Source organism: Mytilus trossulus, chromosome 9, assembly GCF_036588685.1.
Source record: "Mytilus trossulus isolate FHL-02 chromosome 9, PNRI_Mtr1.1.1.hap1, whole genome shotgun sequence".
In the NCBI taxonomy this organism is placed as follows: Eukaryota; Metazoa; Mollusca; class Bivalvia; order Mytilida; family Mytilidae; genus Mytilus; species Mytilus trossulus.
In genome coordinates this window covers 77,308,810-77,328,723 of record NC_086381.1, presented here as the reverse complement: position 1 = coordinate 77,328,723, position 19,914 = coordinate 77,308,810, and the positions used below count along the sequence as shown (strand labels likewise).

Below are 19,914 nucleotides of genomic sequence, written 5' to 3'. Positions count from 1 at the left end.
CACTTTATATAATTCTGTCAAGTATTTGTTATTTTTAAAAGATGTTTTACATTAGATCTGTAGAATTAACATTATCTGACTAAAGATGTTAACACAACTTGTTCTCATCAACTTCTCATTAAAATCAGATGTTAACATAAAAAAAATTTGTCAGGAAACAAAATAAAACCTTTACTATCTGATTCAGTTCTGTGTTACGAATAAAATGAGACCCCACTTTATATAATTCTAACAAATATTTGTTGTCCATTAAATCTGTCTGATTAACAGCATGATTTTGTGTAGATTCTGTATAAAGTGATGTTTGGTCAAAGTAATGTCATTATATCTATCATTACCAAGGTGTCTGTGGCCTCTAACTGACTGCCGTGAGTGACCAGGTACGTCACCACCTCCAGTTGTCCTCCCCGAGCCGCCCACATTAATGGTGTCCTTCCATACTGTAATATCAACATATAACAGACATCAAAACTTGTGTCATAAACTGGACAATGTTATGTAATAAATATAAACAAAATATATATCACATGAATCAGTGGTCAAAACTCAATAAAATGACCAGTCACACTTGTATTTATATTCTACATAAACAGCAAATAAACAACATGTTTTATTGTGAGATGTCAGAACTTCCATCAGAACTGTCAGGTTAAAAAAAAACTTTTTTCTAGAAACATAAACAATATTTATATCAATGGACTCAGCTGGATAAGACAATTAAAATGAGACCCCACTTTATATAATTCTGTCAAATATTTGTTGTCCATTAAATCTGTCTGATTAACAATGATTTAAAAGTAGAATGATGAAAGTTAAAAAAATACTTTTTTCAAGAAACATTAAAACAAGTTATATTTTCTGATTCAGTACGAAGAGACAAGAAAAATAAGACCCCACTTTATATAATTCTGTCAAGTATTTGTTATTTTTAAAAGATGTTGTACATTAGATCTGTAGAATTCACATTATCTGACTACAGATGTTAACACAACTTGTTCTCATCAACTTCTCATTAAAATCAAATGTTTACAAAATAATTTTTCGTCAGGAAACAAAATAAAACCTTTACTATCTGATTAAGTTCTGAGTTACCAATAAAATGAGACCCCACTTTATATAATTCTGTCAAGTTTCTGTTTTTTTTGTTTTTTTTAAAGCTGTCTGATTAACAATGATGATCAAAGTTAAAAAAAAAACAATTTCAAGAAAAATAAAAACAAATTATGTTTTCTGATTCAGATTTATGAGACAGGAAAAATGAGACCCCACTTTATATAATTCTATCAAATATTTGTTGTCTATTAAACCTGTCTGATTACCAGTATTTTGTGTTAATTCAGAATAATGATCAAAGCTTAAAAAGAATTAAGTGGTATTTCCATGTAAAATGTTTGTATTGTGTGTTGCTTCATATAATATTTGCTGTTGCTTATTATGGTAAAATAGCAATGGTGTATGTTGTGTTGAGTATAAGTGAAGAACTTCAATAAGCCGTGTTTTTACTTTTTGTTTGCGTTGCCTATAAATGTTTGTGAGCAGTATAAGAGTGTCATTGCTATGTCACTTGTTGGTGTTGAGTATAAGAGTGTCATTGCTATGTCACATGTTGATGCTGAGTATAAGAGTGTCTGTGATATGTCACATATTAGGGTTGAGTATAAGTTTCATTGGTATGTCACATATTGGTGTTGAGTATAAGAGTGTCATTGCTACAATGTGCTATGTCACAGGTTTCTGTTAAATATAAGAGTGGTATGGTTACATGTTTGTGAGCAGTATAAGAGTGTCAATGCTATGTGACATGATGGTGTTGAGTATAAGAGTGTCAATGGTATGTTATATGATTGTGTTGAGTATAAGAGTGTCATTGTTATGTCACATGTTGGAGTTAAGTATACGAGTGTTATTGCTATTTCACATGTTGGTGTTGAGTATAAGAGTGTTATTTCTATGTCACATGTTGGTGTTGAGTATAAGAGTGTTATTGCTATGTCACATGTTGGTGTTGAGTATAAGAGTATCATTGTTGTCATATGTTGGAGTTGAGTATAAGAGTGTCATTGCTATGTCACATATTGGTGTTGAGTATTAGAGTGTAATTGCTATGTCACATGTTGGTGCTGAGTATAAGAGTGTTATTGCTATGTCACATATTGGTGTTGAGTATAAGAGTGTTATTGATATGTCACATATTGGTGTTGAGTATAAGAGTGTTATTGCTATGTCACATGTTGGTGCTGAGTATAAGAGTGTTATTGCTATGTCACATGTTGGTGTTGAGTATAAGAGTGTCATTGTTGTCATATTTTGGAGTTGAGTATAAGAGTGTCATTGCTATGTCACATCTTGGTGTTGAGTATTATAGTGTAATTGCTATGTCACATGTTTGTGCTGAGTATAAGAGTGTTATTGCTATGTCACATATTCGTGTTGATTATAAGAGTGTTATTGCTATGTCACATGTTGGTGCTTAGTATAAGAGTGTAATTGCTATGTCACATATTAGTGTTGAGTATAAGAGTATCATTGATATGTCACATGTTGGTGTTGAGTATAAGAGTGTCAGTGATATGTCACATGTTGGTGTTCAGGAAAATAGTGTCATGGCTAGGTCAAATGATGATGTTTAGTAAAACAGTGTCAGTGCTATGCAGATGTTGGTGCTGAGGATAAGCATGTCATGGTTATGTCACATGTTGGTGTTGAGTGTAAGAGTGTCATTGCTATGTCACATGTTGGGGTTGAGTATAAGAGTGTTATTGCTATGTCAGGTTGGTATTGAGTATATGAATGAATTTTGTATGATCAGGTGTCACATGTCATGTTCAGTACAGGAGATGTAAATGAATGTTGTATGATCAGGTGTCACATGTCATGTTCAGTACAGGAGTGGTAAATGAATGTTGTATGATCAGGTGTCACTTCATGTTCAGTACAGGAGTGGTAAATGAATGTTGTATGATGTGGTGTCACATGTCATGTTCAGTAGAGGAGTGGTGGATGAATGTTGTATGATGTGGTGTCACATGTCATGTTCAGTACAGGAGTGGTAACGAATGTTGTATGATCAGGTGTCGCATGTCATGTTCAGTACAGGAGTGGTAACGAATGTTGTATGATCAGGTGTCGCATGTCATGTTCAGTACAGGAGTGGTAAATGAAAATTGTATGATCAGGTGTCACATGTCATGTTCAGTACAGGAGTTGTTAATAAATGTTGTATGATGTGGTGTCACATGTCATGTTCAGTAGAGGAGTGGTGGATGAATGTTGTATGATGTGGTGTCACATGTCATGTTCAGTACAGGAGTGGTAACGAATGTTGTATGATCAGGTGTCGCATGTCATGTTCAGTACAGGAGTGGTGAATGAATGTTGTATGATGTGGTGTCACATGTCATGTTAAGTACAGGAGTGGTAATGAATGTTGTATGATCAGGTGTCGCATGTCATGTTCAGTATAGGAGTGGTAAATGAAAATTGTATGATCAGGTGTCACATGTCATGTTCAGTACAGGAGTTGTTAATAATGGTTGTATGATGTGGTGTCACATGTCATGTTCAGTACAGGAGTGGTAACGAATGTTGTATGATCAGGTGTCGCATGTCATGTTCAGTACAGGAGTGTTCATTGAATGTTGTATGATGTGGTGTCACATGTCATGTTCAGTACAGGAGTGGTAACGAATGTTGTATGATCAGGTGTCGCATGTCATGTTCAGTACAGGAGTGGTGGATGAAGTTGTATGATGTGGTGTCACATGTCATGTTCAGTACAGGATTGATAATGAATGTTGTATGATCAGGTGTCGCATGTCATGTTCAGTACAGGAGTGTTCATTGAATGTTGTATGATGTGGTGTCACATGTCATGTTTAGTACAGGAGTGGTGGATGAATGTTGCATGATCAGGTGTCACATGTCATGTTCAGTACAGGAGTGGTTAATGAATGTTGTATGATCAGGTGTCACATGTCATGTTCAGTACAGGAGTGGTAACGAATGTTGTATGATCAGGTGTCGCATGTCATGTTCAGTACAGGAGTGTTCATTGAATGTTGTATGATGTGGTGTCACATGTCATGTTCAGTACAGGAGTGGTAACGAATGTAATGTTGTATGATCAGGTGTCGCATGTCATGTTCAGTACAGGAGTGGTGGATGAATGTTGTATGATGTGGTGTCACATGTCATGTTCAGTACAGGATTGGTAATGAATGTTGTATGATCAGGTGTCGCATGTCATGTTCAGTACAGAAGTGTTCATTGAATGTTGTATGATGTGGTGTCACATGTCATGTTCAGTACAGGAGTGGTGGATGAATGTTGCATGATCAGGTGTCACATGTCATGTTCAGTACAGGAGTGGTTAATGAATGTTGTATGATCAGGTGTCACATGTCATGTTAAGTACAGGAGTGGTAACGAATGTTGTATGATCAGGTGTCGCATGTCATGTTCAGTACAGGAGTGGTGAATGAATGTTGTATGATCAGGTGCCACATGTCATGTTTAATACAGAATTGGTAAATGATTGTTGTATGATCATGTGTCATGTCTTGTGTCATGATGATGCAAAATTTATGTAAAACCAAAGGAATTTTTTTATAGAATACCATGAAAGTGTATGTTAAGTGTCATAAAGTATAATAAAATAAATCACAATATTTCAGTTGTATGCAGTTAAGAAGTATCAGACGGCAACCCTTTGACAAACAAACATGAATGGTATTCATCAGTGTAATGAATAAATCACAATGTTTCAGTTGTTTACAGTTACGAAGTATCAGACAGCAACCCTTTGACATACAAACTGGAGTGGTATTCATCAGTGTAATGAAGTAAATCACAATATTTCAGTTGTATGCAGTAAAGAAGTATCAGACGGCAACCCTTTGACATACAAACTGGAGTGGTATTCATCAGTGTAATGAAGTAAATCACAATATTTCAGTTGTATGCAGTTAAGAAGTATCAGACGGCAACCCTTTGACATACAAACTGGAGAGGTATTCATCAGTGTAATGAAGTAAATCACAATATTTCAGTTGTATACAGTTATGAAGTATCAGACAGCAACCCTTTGACAAACAAACTGGAGTGGTATTCATCAGTGTAATGAAGTAAATCACAATATTTCAGTTGTATACAGTTATGAAGTATCAGACAGCAACCCTTTGACAAACAAACTGGAGTGGTATTCATCAGTGTAATGAAGTAAATCACAATATTTCAGTTGTATACAGTTATGAAGTATCAGACAGCAACCCTTTGACAAACAAACTGGAGTGGTATTCATCAGTGTAACATGTGTAAGGAATAAATCACAATATTTCAGTTGTATACAGTTATGAAGTATCAGACAGCAACCATTTGACATACAAACTGGAGTGGTATTCATCAGTGTAATGAAGTATTTCAAGTTTGTTTGGGGCTGTTGTTTGTCTTTTCGTCTGGCCATGGCATTCTTCTTCTACTTCATGTACTTAATGTGTTTTTTTCCGCTGTTTTATTTGGGTATAGGTGTTGGATACATTGATGTCGGGTACTGATGTTTCTCACTGTTTGTGTTGAATACAGGAGTTGTATATATTGGTGTTGTGAAATAATGTTTTGCACTGTTTTTGTGGAATACAAGAGTTCTATATACATTCGGGATGTGTAATAATGTTTCTTAATATTTTGAAGACTTTTTGCAATTAAAGAACCTTAGTGAGCACGCTCACATACCCAACGTCCCCACATTGTCATTGGAGAAATTAAATAAGTGTAAGAAAAAAAAATTGTATAAGAAAAATTAATTTCCTGCCAATATGCACATCTAAATAGTACGTCCTTATTATCTACAAAATTTCATGAAATTCTGTTGTGTGGTTTCAGAGGAGTTGAGATGACAAACTGTTGCAGAAGTACATTGAAGCACATAAGTTCAAAGGGACATAACTCCTAGAAAAAAAATTGAATCGCAATTTCCCGTCGATATGCACAACTACATAGTATGTCCTTATTATCTGAAAAGGTTTCGTGAAATTCTGTTGTGTGGTTTGAGAGGAGTTGCAATGACAAACTGTTGCAGTAGTACATTAAAATAAATAAGTTCAAAGGGGCATAACTCCTAGAAAAAAAATTGAATCGCAATTTCCCGTCGATATGCACAACTACATAGTATGTCCTTATTATCTGAAAAGGTTTCGTGAAATTCTGTTATGTGTTTCAGAGGAGTTTCGATGACAAACTGTTGCAGTAGTACATTAAAATAAATAAGTTCAAAGGGGCATAACTCCTAGAAAAAACAATTGAATCGCAATTTCCCGTCGATATGCACAACTACATAGTATGTCCTTATTATCTGAAAAGGTTTCGTGAAATTCTGTTGTGTGGTTTCAGAGGAGTTGCGATGACAAACTGTTGCAGTAGTACATTAAAGTAAAAAAGTTCAAAGGGGCGTAACTCCTAGAAAGAAAATCGAATCGCAATTTCCCGTCGATATGCACAACTACATAGTATGTCCTTATTATCTGAAAAGGTTTCGTGAAATTCTGTTGTGTGGTTTCAGAGGAGTTGCGATGACAAACTGTTGCAGTAGTACATAAAAGTAAATAAGTTCAAAGGGGCGTAACTCCTAAAAAAAATTGAATCGCAATTTCCCAACGATATGCACAACTACATAGTATGTCCTTATTATCTGAAAAGGTTTCGTGGAATTCTGTTAAGTGGTTTGAGAGGAGTTGCGATGACAAGAAACAGGACTGATGGACGGAATGACGGACGGACTGACGGACATACTGATGGACGGACGGATGGGTCAAAAACATTATACCCTCCGCCACGCAACGAGTTGCGTGGCGTATAATAACCAGAAATTAACATTGAATCACTGAACACTAACAAGAGCCATGTTTAACTGATTCATATTGTGTGTACTATATATTATAAATACATTTTACTTCACTTACCAAATAATTATCAGTTCTACATTCCAAATTAGCTCCGTTCTTTACACTTAGTTCTACTTCTTTTATATTCCCCTCCTCTGCAGCTGTAAGAAGTTTCTGTAAGTAAAACAAACTTTTTACATTTTCCTCTAGAATATAAAAATGTATTATAAATGTAATAATTGAATTTAATAAGCTACATGTTTACAGTTTTAATAGTATATTAAATACAATGACTATGAAGAGGGAAAGAAATTGTCTATAATTTCACAGTTTTTTTTAGAAAAATCTTTAGACAATTGTATTATGCATCATTTTTGAGATGGAGCCTCAGTTTTTGTTGGAGTTAGTATTGTAGGGTCTTTTATTTTCTATGTAATGTTTTGAAGAATGTTTATTTATTTGATTGTTTTTCATTTTTTGCCACGACGTCGTCAGTTTCTCTTTGACTTACAAAGAGTTGTGAATGTCCTTTGATATTTAATGTCTCTTTTTTTGTGTCCTGGAATTTTGAACTAGTATATATTGAAATTCTTTTCACTGTAGTCATTTTGATTTCTCCTGTTCTCCCCCTAAGAAAATGAAGAATACTGCACGCCTGTACCTTTCTGTACATTTAATAAACAACATAGGTCACATGAACACTGAATTTTAAGAAGAAAAACTTACCTCTTCCCAACTTGCCATTATATCCTGTAAAAGAAAGACAAATGATTTTATTTTTTATAAAAATAAGGAGATTCATGGTATGATTACCAATGCGACAACTATCCACTTATGTTCAAATAAAGTGGATGTAAGCAATTATAGGCAACGGTTAGGCCTTCAAAAATGAGAAAAACCCATACCGTATAGTCAGCTATAAAGGCCCCAACATGAAAAATATGAAGCAATTCAATGGCTTTCACCCGCCGACCTTAACGACAGGTGGCGCAACTGTACTATCAGTTACAGAAAATCCAATATGGCGGATGTTTACGTTCTGTGGCCCATACCGAAGCTAAAAAATGAGCTTTCACGTCGTGGTGCCACTACTACCGGCAGAAAAACAGACTTAATTGAGAGGTTGATAATCCATTTTATATCTTTTTATTGATTTACAGGTTATTTGTTTCAGTTTTGTTCTGTTTTAAGCTATGGATAAAACTGGATTGGCACCAAGGTCATAATCAATCATGATCTGATCATTGAATCACTCGTCAATAATGGCAATATCTCCCGAATCTTGTTATCTAAATAATTTAATACCCATACACGATACTGTAATAATCCCAATAACCGCATTTCATCTGTACTTAATGGCATTACGTAGGGTTTTATCATGAAATACCGTGTTTAAAAGATTAAAAAGGGGATATAATTTAAATTTGTAGACCTGTATCTAATCTTGTCACTTTCAGTTTTGATTCTGATGTGGCTGTTGTCATCTATCAAAGGGCCTTAGGGGGTCCATCATACTGTTATTTATTCTGTTTTGATCCTTTGGGAACCACTGAATAATGTATTAAATTTACCAAATTTAACTTAATTCTAGTCTTTAGAAGTGTCAACTTGACACTATAATCTCTCTGTAATTTCAATCACTTTGGTAATTTTATGTCGCTATTGTATATAACTCATTAGAACATTTGGTGTACTATAAATGAGTAATAGCTCATTTCACTAGCCAGAATAAATAATATAATTAGACTCTACTATACATTCCCTGTATCCATTCTTAATTTTATGTAGGGATACTGATACTAGTGATAATGTGTAATCTAAATAATCTAAATAATGGCAAAGATTGAAACCTGAACCTGATTGTTTGTGTTGTCATGTTTTCACAACAGTATAAATGTGTAAATAAAAAAATACTTTAAACAAACCTCAGACCTTCCTTGATAAAATTGAATGCGGTCAGCCGTAAAACAACAATTAAGCTACATGTATTAACAGTCACAAGCTTCATTTTAATATCCTTTATAAATGTCATATAAATTGAAGAGATAAAAAATGTTAACATAAATTTATGATCTGTAATTTTCTGCGGCACGAGAGAATTTTAATCATCTTCATCCTCTATCACACAATATGTAAGGACAAATGTAACATTAACTCTAGTCTAGTAAAGTTTGGAGAACCTAAAGTGTCTGAAGCATAATAATGAGTCGTATTTATTGCAATGGATTTAGTACCTATTTTTTACAATTTATAGTTCATTTCATTTTATTTTTTTTTCAGTTTCCAGTTGGCATGCTTCCTGTTGTTGTTGGAATTAATTTGATTTGTCACAGTTAGGGGAAGTGCTAGTATGTTGATTTCAATATAACATCTTGGACTTCCTCTCTTGTTTCAATTTCATTTTCATCACATTTACTGTCCAAGTTGGGAAAAAGATAAGTATGAAAATGGTGATCTCTGGTCAATGTTCAAACAAAAGTAAGTGTATTCTTATATTTTATGATATGTATGAAATGAGACGTATTGATTGCAACAGAGAAGCCAGTTGTTTTCCTACCAATATGAATGATATTAAACATGAGAAAACTATATTTTAAATTTTTAAATGCAGTACCATATTTTATTTTTACTACAGATTGAGAGCTTATGACAGAAATGCAAACTTCCGAGGTGTTCCTGTTAACTTGCCAGAACCATTAGAGCCACAGTGGCCTTTGACAGGATTCCAACAGTTACGACCTGAACATAAAATTATGCTACCAAAACTTACTACAGAACAAATAGAGGGATACTTCCTATATCGGATGGCGGAAGATCGACAGGCCAGTGGGGATATCAAGGCATTGGAAAAAGGGAAAAAAATGTTTGAATCACATAGAATTTTAGCCTGCAGCTTCTATCAGAGTGGTCAAAACACTTTCTTGAGTGGAATTGTTGGTGCAGCAATGAGACATAAGGTTCCATTTAAATAGAAATTCAGAAAATTAACACATTATATCATTTATTTTACTACTAGGGGGATTTCACTGCATATGATCATGAGGGCCTCACACATTTGCTGCATAAATTATATTTTTTTTTTTAATTCCTTCAGTTTTTACTAGATTCTGAAAGTCTCTGTTACATGTAAGTGCATACAAACAAATAATATATAGTCCATATATTTGTCATTTAACTCTGTAAAAGTTTCTTGAATTTAATATTTTTATGTCAACACATACATTGGACCAGTTGTCACGGTTTCTGTAGGGCACATTATTTAAATATTTACCTTGTCATAGTGGTCAAAAATTGAATGAATGTTTACATGATCAAACCAGATAAACTATGTTGACCATTTCTAACATTCCAAAGTACTAGTGGCTTCTTTTGACATAAAATAATTAGTGTGGTATGATTTCCACAATGAAACATATCCAACAGAGTTCAATTTCATACATGTATGTAGTGGATATATCATATGACTTTTATAAAGGACCTTCAACAATGATAAAATTCCACATTAAATATGTGAAAAATTAATAATTCAAATCATAATAATAGGGACCTCATTTATAACAAATAAGTTATGAAAAACACATATGACAAGGCTTTCTTAAATTTTATGAATGCATGCTTTTAAAGGTTGATACTATTGTGAAAGTAATACAATTCCTTCTACCTGTAGGTTACATACAACTATAAAATAAAAATTGATAGATGTACTGGGGAACCATTAAATTCTCACTGTGAATGCCCAGCAGGAAAAGGACCACATGGTACATGCAAACATATTGCTGCTGTCATGATGATGTTGATGCATTTTATTCAAACAGGAGACGTACAGGTGGAAAAGTGCTGCACAGAAAACCTCCAGACTTTTCACAAACCTAAAGCTTTCTACAATGGTATTGTAAAGTAGTTCAAAACTCTAGATCAAGATTACACACACTGAAATGTCTCGCCTTCTTTACTTATCATTGACATTATGTTGATACACCTAAATATAAAGCTTAACTACAACTGTCACATATGAACCATGAAAATAAGGTCAAGGTCAGATAAACCATGCCAGGCAGACATGTACAGCTAAAAATGCTTCCATACAGCAAATACAGTTGACCATTTGCTTATAGTTTACATGTAAGAAAAATAAAACACAAAAACTTAACCCTGAGCAATGAACCGTGAAGACAAGGTCAAGGTAAAAAAATACCTGCGTGACTGACATATAGATCATAAAATATTTCCATACACCAAATATAGTGGACATATAGATAAAAAGACCAAAACTCAAAACCTTTACTTTGACAACTGAACCATGAAAATGAGGTCAAGGTCAGATGATATCTGCCAGTTGGACATGTACACCTTGCAGTCCTTCCATACACCTAATATACTAGACCTATTGCTTATAGTATCTGAGATATGGACTTGACCATTAAAACTTAACCTTGTTCACTGATCCATGAAATGAGGTCGAAGTCAAAACATTTTCTCTGTAACTGCTAAGTAAATTGAAACCGACACGATTACATACTTGAGTAATAGGCAGAAAATGATTAAGAATGAAAAATTTGCATTGCCACATTTTGCCAAATTGGAAAAAACTTGATACAAAATATTTTTATTAGATCAAGGTGACATGACACCGTCAGTATAATTGCAATACATCGACATATCCTGCAAAATTATGTCATACGGGAACCTTTTTATTATTATTTAAAAGCAACATATGTATTTTCCAGGATCACCAGTAAAGACACAAAATATTCCATCTAAAAGGAAACATTTAGATAGTATTATGGATGATCCACGACCAGCAAAGTTCCAGAATTTGAAGGGGTACAATGATCATGTCAGAAATTCCTTAATTAATTTTTGCTCAACATCTTCCATGGATATATCCTTACGCTATATATATCCAAAAGCAGATCTTCAAAATGCAGTTCATGACCATGACTATCTTGAAAAGCCATTTGCTGAGTATTGGATAGATAATGCCCTTAAGGTGAGTCTAATAGATGTAGGAAGATGTGGTATTAGTGCCAATGAGACAATTTTCCATCCAAATAACAATTAATAAAAGTAAACCATTATAGGTAAATGTACGGCCTTCAACACAGAGCCTTGGCTCACACCAAACAACAAGCTATAAATGGCCCCAAAACTACTAGACTAAGAATGGATTACAAAAATATATGATGATGATGAACAACCAATGAGACTAGGCTTGCCATCAAGATATTTATTCAAGAAATTTTAAGCTGGGATAACTTGTAATTATTTCTCCTGGTATTATGTATTATGATCTTTAAAGAAAAATGTATATATTTTTACACACATATTTTATAACTAAAGTCACATGATTCAGGATTCATGCATACATGTAGTAAGAACTTCTGATCACATCATGAGAAACATTTTTCTTGTCACTTTGAGATGAAGAACAGCAATGAAAAGCACTGTTCCAGAGTGTTCCTTTGCTTAGCTGTGAATTTACTGATATTTCCCATATCCTTTGTTTTTCAAACAATTTGTTTTGATATTCATGAGATCTTTTGTTTTATTTAACACAATTAACCTTTGTATTTGGTATTCACAGACTATGAATTCTATGTGTTATTTTGTTGGGTTTTTTTTTTTGCTCTCTTGCAAACTTTTTTTATTGACTTGCATTGAATAACAGAACTCGGGTATACAATTGTAACCTCTTCATCCTCAAATTTAGACTTGATCATGAACCAAAGACATGTATTTGTAAATTTCTATAACTAGCAATCGATATCTATGTGTTTCTACTCTGAATAAAGGTTAAAAAAAATAACAAAACCAAATTAATTCATTTTGTTGAAGGTTACTGAGAATGACTGCAAGGCAATAGAGAAATGTACGAGGAAGCAAAGTAAATGCAATGAGTGGTTCAGGCATAGAAAATGGAGATTGACTGCGTCAAGATTTGGGGAAATTACCAGAATGACTTGTAGAAGAAACAAAAACAAACTATGCAAAACTTTAATTAATACCCATAAAATAGTTAGAAAGTGTTTGTTACATGGAAAACAATTTGAATCTAAAGCTATTTGCAAATTTGAGGCACAAAAAGGTGTAAAATGTAGGCCCTCAGGTCTGTTTGTTAGACCAGATTTCCCATTTTTAGGGGCTTCACCTGATGGCATTGTTGATGGTGATTTTTTAATAGAAGTTAAATGTCCATACAATGGAAGAAATGATAAAATATTGCCAGGAAAATGTTTTCCATTCCTATACAGAAATAAATCTGGGGAAATAGCTTTAAAGGAGATAAGCACCTATTATGCACAAATTCAAGGTCAACTGTTTATTGCAAAAAGAAAATACTGCTATTTCATTGTGTATACTTTTGTAGATCTGTTTGTGCAAGTAGTCGATTATGACGAAAATTTCTGCCTTAACTCATTAGTTCCAAAATTATCCATGTTTTATGAGAAATACTTCAGACCATATTTGGCATCTTTGTTATAACTCTCAAAGTTCAAACATTCCCATGTTTTTTGATATTCTAAAAACATTAATTGTACTTTTAGATTAGATAACTGCTGCATCTTTGGTAGTATTTAATAAAAAAAAAATGGATTCATTAAGAATTTTTCAAATGTCGATAGTTCCAAATAATTTAATATTTTTATACATTCCATGCATGCCATATGGCTTTCAAACATGTATCATAAATTTAACATTCTAAATGAAATTAAACAATTTTAAACATAAAAATTTGAACCAATTTAACCATGACAAGAATGAATAAACCAAAAACTTGTTTTTTTCTTTAAAAATTTTGTACATGTACATGTATATCTAAAATGAAATTACATGGAATAAAGTCTTCTCTAGTATACAATACCATGCATACAATGTTTGATCCATTTATTGGGTGCAAAATCAGAATGTGCCAAAATTTGGGAACCATGATTAATTCAATGTTTGTCAAGTAACATAATTAATAACAAGAGAAGAATATCAATTTGAAAATCAATCTTATTCTTTCAAATTTTGCAAGTCAATAAATAATTTATGTAGGTACATGTAAAATAAACTTATAAATCTCATTTTTTAAATAATTAACATGCTTTAAAAGTAACCAAAAAATTATGTGGGTTTCAAACTATCTTCAAAATTTTGAAAGACAATCAAATAATGTTATTATTTTGGCAAATTTTAAAAAGCATGTTATGATTGAAAATGCTTCAGTAAATCTGATATTAAAAGTAATTGCCTTACTTTTTTTCAAAGCCTTTTAAATATTTTGGATCAATTCTGCCATTAAAAGCCAAAGAATCACTTTAGACACATGAAAGTGATAAAGTGTAATTTATAAATAAGCAAACAACATTTACATAAACAAGCATTTACAGTTCATCTGGTTTTGAGTAATTTTGTCAAATATATATATTCTTATGCATTTTCATTCACAATACACTTTCTGAAATTTGCAATAGAAAAACACACAAAAACAATTCTAGACCCAAGTATAAGTTTGCCTGATGGCAGTTCATTTTTCAAGATCTTAAATGTTTTGGCTAATCCAATAACTCGCTCAATGTGAATTCTTTTGGATGCTACTCTCCTGTCCCTTACAACTTCCTCAGGTTCCAACTGACTTTTTCCTTTAAGCATAGTGGGAGTGTTCACTTTCACATCTTGTGCTGCAAATAAATCCTGAACCATTATTCCTCTGTCTGCCATTATGCTATCTTTCGGTTCAAATAAATTCAAATTTAGCTGAAGCAATTCAGACTTTTCAATGATCTGACGGTCACTTGCTGAACCCCCATAAGCATCACTTACATATGATACTGTGCCTCTTGGTGTGCAACCTATCATGGTTTTAATTGTGTTTTTATGTTTGTAGCTAGACCATGTCACACTTTGTGCATCAACATGTGATGGCTTCTGTATAGGGGTTTCAGTAGCATCTAAAATCACTCGGGTAGTTGCAAATTTGTTCTTAAAATCATCTGGCATATAATCAGTGACAATATCTCTAGATGGCCAAATGTTTATCTCTTTTAATTGAAAGTACAAGAAATTAATCCAAGTTATGACAATCTTTGACACAGTTGACTCAGACACTTCAAATAAAAAACTTAATTCTATATCTTCTTTGTTCTGACGTAACTTCAGTAAACACATAAACAGTTGATCTTTTGGTGTCAAAGACAGACATTGGTAATTTAACTCATTTACAGCTGGGCCTAAACAATTGAAAAACAACATAAAATGCTCGTAGTCCCTGAATGATGTATAATATTGGACACGTTTTGAATCATTCTCCAAATTATCAATACCAAATCTTCCAAGTAAGGTACAGTGTACTCCCATTTCATGTTGCATAGGCTCAATACCATCTAAGTCATCAGATTCTTCTTTGACCTCCGCCTCGTTACCAACCTCAACTTCAAGCTGTACATTATTGACCACCCTTAAGTCCACATCATCTCGTCTACTGTATTTGGTTGATCTGGGTGTAGAGCTTTCCCTAAACAAGAACAATGAAGGGACAGCATCTGGAAGAAGCCGCTTACGTGACCCTAAAAAAAAGGGCATTTTTGTTACTTCAATCAAAATGAAAGAAAAAACATTAAACAGGCTATAACAATAAATGACAATATATTTACATCAACTCTCTTTCTATATAACAAATTTTAAAACTAGAGATAGACTTTTATAGCTGACTATGCAGTATGGGCTTTGCTCATTGTTGAAGGCAGTACGGTGACCTTTAGTTGTTAATGTTTGTGTCATTTTGGTCTTCTGTGGATAGTTGTCTCATTGGCAATCATATTACATCTTCTTTTTTATAGTGTTTATATTTAGTGGTGAACATTATAGCTTATATCTGGCCTTAAACCTGTTATTGTGATACATGTAATAATAATGTGTTTAAATCATTTTCTAGAAATTTGACAAAATATAGCAACTCCCCCTATCCCTTGAAACATAAGGTATTCCTATAAAATAGGTTAAGAAAAAGAATACTGAAACCAAAGATGTTTTTTAATTGTCCTTGTGAATTTTCAAGTCATATCTTTTTTTATAACAAATTTAAAAATTAAATGAATGGTTTATGTTTAGTGGCAAATATTACATGCAGCATGATGCTTATATCAGGAGTTAAACCTGTTAATTTAATACTAATAATGTGTTTAAATCAAGCTTTTTGCTTGGCAGATATTTTTTAATAAACTATTTCAAAAAGTCATGTCAACTCTCCCACTCCCAGACAAATTGATATGATTCAAGAGTCTACACTTTTATCCCTAAAAGTTGTGTGCTTAGCTGTGTAGCAGCAAATACCAATTTTGAAGTTTTCAATTTTATTGGTATCAAACTATCAAATGCTTGACCACCTAAACTGCATCAATAAAAAATTTTTGACGAAAAGTTAGTAAACAAAGATGCAGCATTTCATTCAAATATTAATGAGTGATTGCAATAAAGTTCCTTAACAAAATGTAATATAATTATAATTTGATTTCACTATATTAAGGTGGTACCTAACACTACAGGGAGATAACTCTGTAAAGTCAAATTAACGTTATAATTACGTTGTGTTGTAAAGGGAATATTAAGCTTTTCAATCATAAAAATTGGTGTTTGTCCAATTGCTATATAACCACTGTAATTTTTCTGACAAAAGGAATGGTTCAAAATTTTCAAATTTTTGTTCAAGGGTCAAAGTAAATACTGTGTTCAAATTTTATGAAAATTAAACAAGCCAAATTAAATTTAGTGAAAGTGTTGAGTACCACCTTAATACATGTTTTTCTGATACAATATAATTATTCAACTTGAACTTATTATTTTAGATTGTACCATCTGTCTAATGAATGAGTTATTGCCCTTTGTACACAAAATATTTATTTGTTGTTCATTATTTATTTATGTGGTTATTTTTAATGTACCTGTATGCGGTAAATATATAGTTATTAATATAAATACATTTGTACATGTCAAATGCAGATGTTGCATAATGAATCTGAGATGAATTTGTTTTTTATTCTGCCTTATAACCTGGTTTTAGAATTTTTTAATTACCACAGCATTGAAAATCAAAGCTTATTCCATAAAATGATACATTTCAACAGTACTGAATTCCTGATTCCAGACATTAGACTGTTTGTTGGTCAGATCAATGGTCCCTTTCAAAATTAATGTGCATCTAGGTTTTCTGTAAAAACAAACAAAAAACACAAAGCAAACAAAGCAAATATCATGCAAAAATAACAGAAATTAACTAGTAATGATAAAATGAAATGAATTTGAGTCTGAGAGAATTTGACCATGGAAAAAATATGCCAAATTACAAAAAGGATGTATAGGAATAATGATGTGCTCCTTCAAAATTCGTTTGAGAGTAAAACAGAATACTGTTAGTGTTATCAATATTAGCACAAGTTGCTCAATAAGGCAGATCTAAGAGGTAAAACAAATTACTGTTTCTTATTTTCATATCAAGGCTTTTTATAGTCAGCTATATAATGGTGTGAGTTTTTCTCATTGTTAAAGGCAAAAAGTTGCCTCTAATTGCCTACGTCCACTTCATTTGAAGTTGCTAGTAGACAGCAGTTGTGAATCCAGAATTATTCATAAGTGAAGGCCCACTGACTGTCTAAGAGGGGGCTGCTATGGCCATGCTTCAATGATTTTCTATATAATCAACGAAATGTTTGCTAGAATAGGAGGGCAGGCCCCCTGGAAGGCCTCTAAATCCACCTCTGGACAGTTGTCTCACTGACAAGCATACAAGATCATACAACTTCTAATTTTATGTTAATTACTTGTTTGAATTGCTTCACATTTATTCATGTGTGATATTTAATAACCAACTATATGGTATGGGGTGTCTTCTTGTAAGACTCAAGAATGTGATGATGTCCATGTCAGATACAAGTCATATAATACATTTGTAATATATATGAATCAATGATATTGTAACCAAAGGTAAACATTTGGCAACATATTTGCATAACTTAAACAAATAGTTAAAATACAAGATTGTGTCATTTATCTTATCTACATTTTTAAATGTTCATTCTTACATTCTTAAAACTTTTAAAAGTAAAATATCCAGGTTATACGGTGTATAGTAGTAGTACAGTGACCTATAGTTGTTAATGTTTGTGTCATTTTGGTCTTTTGTGGATAGTTTTTTTATATAGTGGAAGCCACATGCAGCTATGAATAGTTTGTTGCTAGAAAAACAATTGTCATTCAATATATTGTATGTTATTAAATTTGACTGCAAAGTGTAGGATGAAATGTATGAAGACCCATCTGAAATAGATACATGTAGACATATGTCTAATCAGCTAGACAAAGCTATATTTGGGAGGTTTGAAAAGCTGACACCTAGTACTATAGGTACATGTAAAAATGTATGTGACTATGTCCTTAAAGGCCCAATTTATAGAAAGGTAATTTAATACTGTCCTTTTAACCAAAAAAAAGTTGAATGAAAAAAATCATTTGACACAAAATTGCATTTGTAGAAATTGGTTTATAAACATGATGAACAATGAATATATATATGTGTAGTGGTTCTTCAAACAAGCAAACACGCCCAAGCTTCTAAAAAAATACAAAAACTTGTTGCTACAGTACAATAAACATGATAAAATATATAATTGATACATATTTTAACAAATAAACAAGGAAAATGTGCTGCCAAAGTGCACTTAAAAACTGATTTATATTCATAATCATATTATATTTGCCATTATCTGCGCTTAAAATTGACATCCACTTGTGAAAGGTATATGACTTGTTCTTGGAAGTATCACTACACTTTAAAAAAAAATCAATAAATATTAATGTTATTCATCATTGAAAGTTATCTAACCTAATAGTCCAGAAACTCTGTAGTCAGCCTCCTTGAAATGGGCGGCACAAACAACGTCATGTTTTCCTGGCTTCCAGAGACCTTTTGTGGTAGAGTCTCTTCTTTTAATAGCCACTCTCCATCTAAGTTGCAATTCTCTTTCTTCAGGAAACTTGTGACCACCAGAATTCGTACATCCAGGAACACTACAATACTGTGGCATCTTCTTTAATCTTTAAAATTCGCGGTGTTTACGTTGACAACAATATGGCGCTTTTTTGATAGGTCACGAGGAGTTCCGAAAGTATAACTGATGGAACAATACGCCACCTATTAGCGAAAAAAACGTAGGCGCAAGCCATTGAGAAAACTTACGGCCTAATTTATAACAATTTAACCAATTTACGAAAGACCCCGAGGGTATCACCAGCCCAGTAGTCAGCACTTCGGTGTTGACATGAATATCAATTATATGGTCATTTTTATAAATTTTCTGTTTACAAAACTTTGAACTTTTCGAAAAACTAAGGATTTTCTTACCCCAGGAGTAGATTACCTTAGCCGTATTTGGCACAACTTTTTGGAATTTTTGGTCCTCTATGCTCTTCAACTTTGTATATGTTTTGGCTTTTTCACTATTTTGATCTGAGCGTCACTGATGAGTCTTATGTAGACGAAACGCGCGTCTGGCGTATGAAATTATAATCCTGGTACTTTTGATAACTATTTACACCACTGGGTCGATGCCACTGCTGGTGGACGTTTCGTCCCCGAGGGTATCACCAGCCCAGTAGTCAGCACTTCGGTGTTGACATGAATATCAATTATATGGTCATTTTTATAAATTTTCTGTTTACAAAACTTTGAACTTTTCGAAAAACTAAAGATTTTCTTACCCCAGGAGTAGATTACCTTAGCCGTATTTGGCACAACTTTTTGGAATTTTTGGTCCTCTATGCTCTTCAACTTTGTATATGTTTTGGCTTTTTCACTATTTTGATCTGAGCGTCACTGATGAGTCTTATGTAGACGAAACGCGCGTCTGGCGTATGAAATTATAATCCTGGTACTTTTGATAACTATTTACACCACTGGGTCGATGCCACTGCTGGTGGACGTTTCGTACCCGAGGGTATCACCAGCCCAGTAGTCATCACTTCGGTGTTGACATGAATATCAATTATATGGTCATTTTTA

The 19,914-nt window shown here is 33.1% G+C and overlaps 3 protein-coding genes across 5 annotated transcripts in view; 1 reads left to right on the top strand and 2 right to left on the bottom strand.

Moving 5' to 3' along the window:
- LOC134684951 (uncharacterized) overlaps window positions 1–7,622 on the bottom strand; it is a 66,177-nt gene extending 58,555 nt beyond the window's left edge. Inside the window, exons 1-3 of the mRNA XM_063544273.1 lie at window positions 7,605–7,622; window positions 6,957–7,052; window positions 339–440 (exon numbers count right to left, since the gene is read on the bottom strand). Coding sequence (XP_063400343.1) covers window positions 339–440; window positions 6,957–7,052; window positions 7,605–7,622 — 216 coding nt within the window. The remainder of the gene's footprint in view (window positions 1–338; window positions 441–6,956; window positions 7,053–7,604) is intronic.
- Window positions 7,623–7,888: 266 nt separating this feature from the next.
- LOC134683419 (uncharacterized) lies at window positions 7,889–13,833 on the top strand. Of its 2 annotated transcripts, none has more exons than XM_063542707.1 (5): window positions 7,889–8,000; window positions 9,159–9,835; window positions 10,546–10,765; window positions 11,606–11,868; window positions 12,714–13,833. In XM_063542707.1, the coding sequence occupies exons 2-5, from the start codon at window positions 9,632–9,634 to the stop codon at window positions 13,359–13,361; spliced, it is 1,335 nt and encodes a 444-aa protein (XP_063398777.1). In that variant the 5' UTR covers window positions 7,889–8,000; window positions 9,159–9,631; the 3' UTR covers window positions 13,362–13,833. The 2 variants fall into 2 exon arrangements, with proteins under 2 accessions (XP_063398777.1, XP_063398775.1); XM_063542705.1 differs by having other exon boundaries at window positions 7,895–8,000; window positions 9,514–9,835.
- A 154-nt stretch (window positions 13,834–13,987) lies between these two features.
- On the bottom strand, window positions 13,988–19,074 carry LOC134683420 (uncharacterized). Of its 2 annotated transcripts, none has more exons than XM_063542709.1 (2): window positions 16,975–17,749; window positions 13,988–15,427 (listed from the first exon to the last, which is right to left on the bottom strand). In XM_063542709.1, the coding sequence occupies exons 1-2, from the start codon at window positions 17,006–17,008 to the stop codon at window positions 14,292–14,294; spliced, it is 1,170 nt and encodes a 389-aa protein (XP_063398779.1). In that variant the 5' UTR covers window positions 17,009–17,749; the 3' UTR covers window positions 13,988–14,291. The 2 variants fall into 2 exon arrangements, with proteins under 2 accessions (XP_063398779.1, XP_063398778.1); XM_063542708.1 differs by lacking the exon at window positions 16,975–17,749 and adding an exon at window positions 18,739–19,074 and having other exon boundaries at window positions 13,991–15,427.
- Window positions 19,075–19,914: the final 840 nt, after the last annotated feature.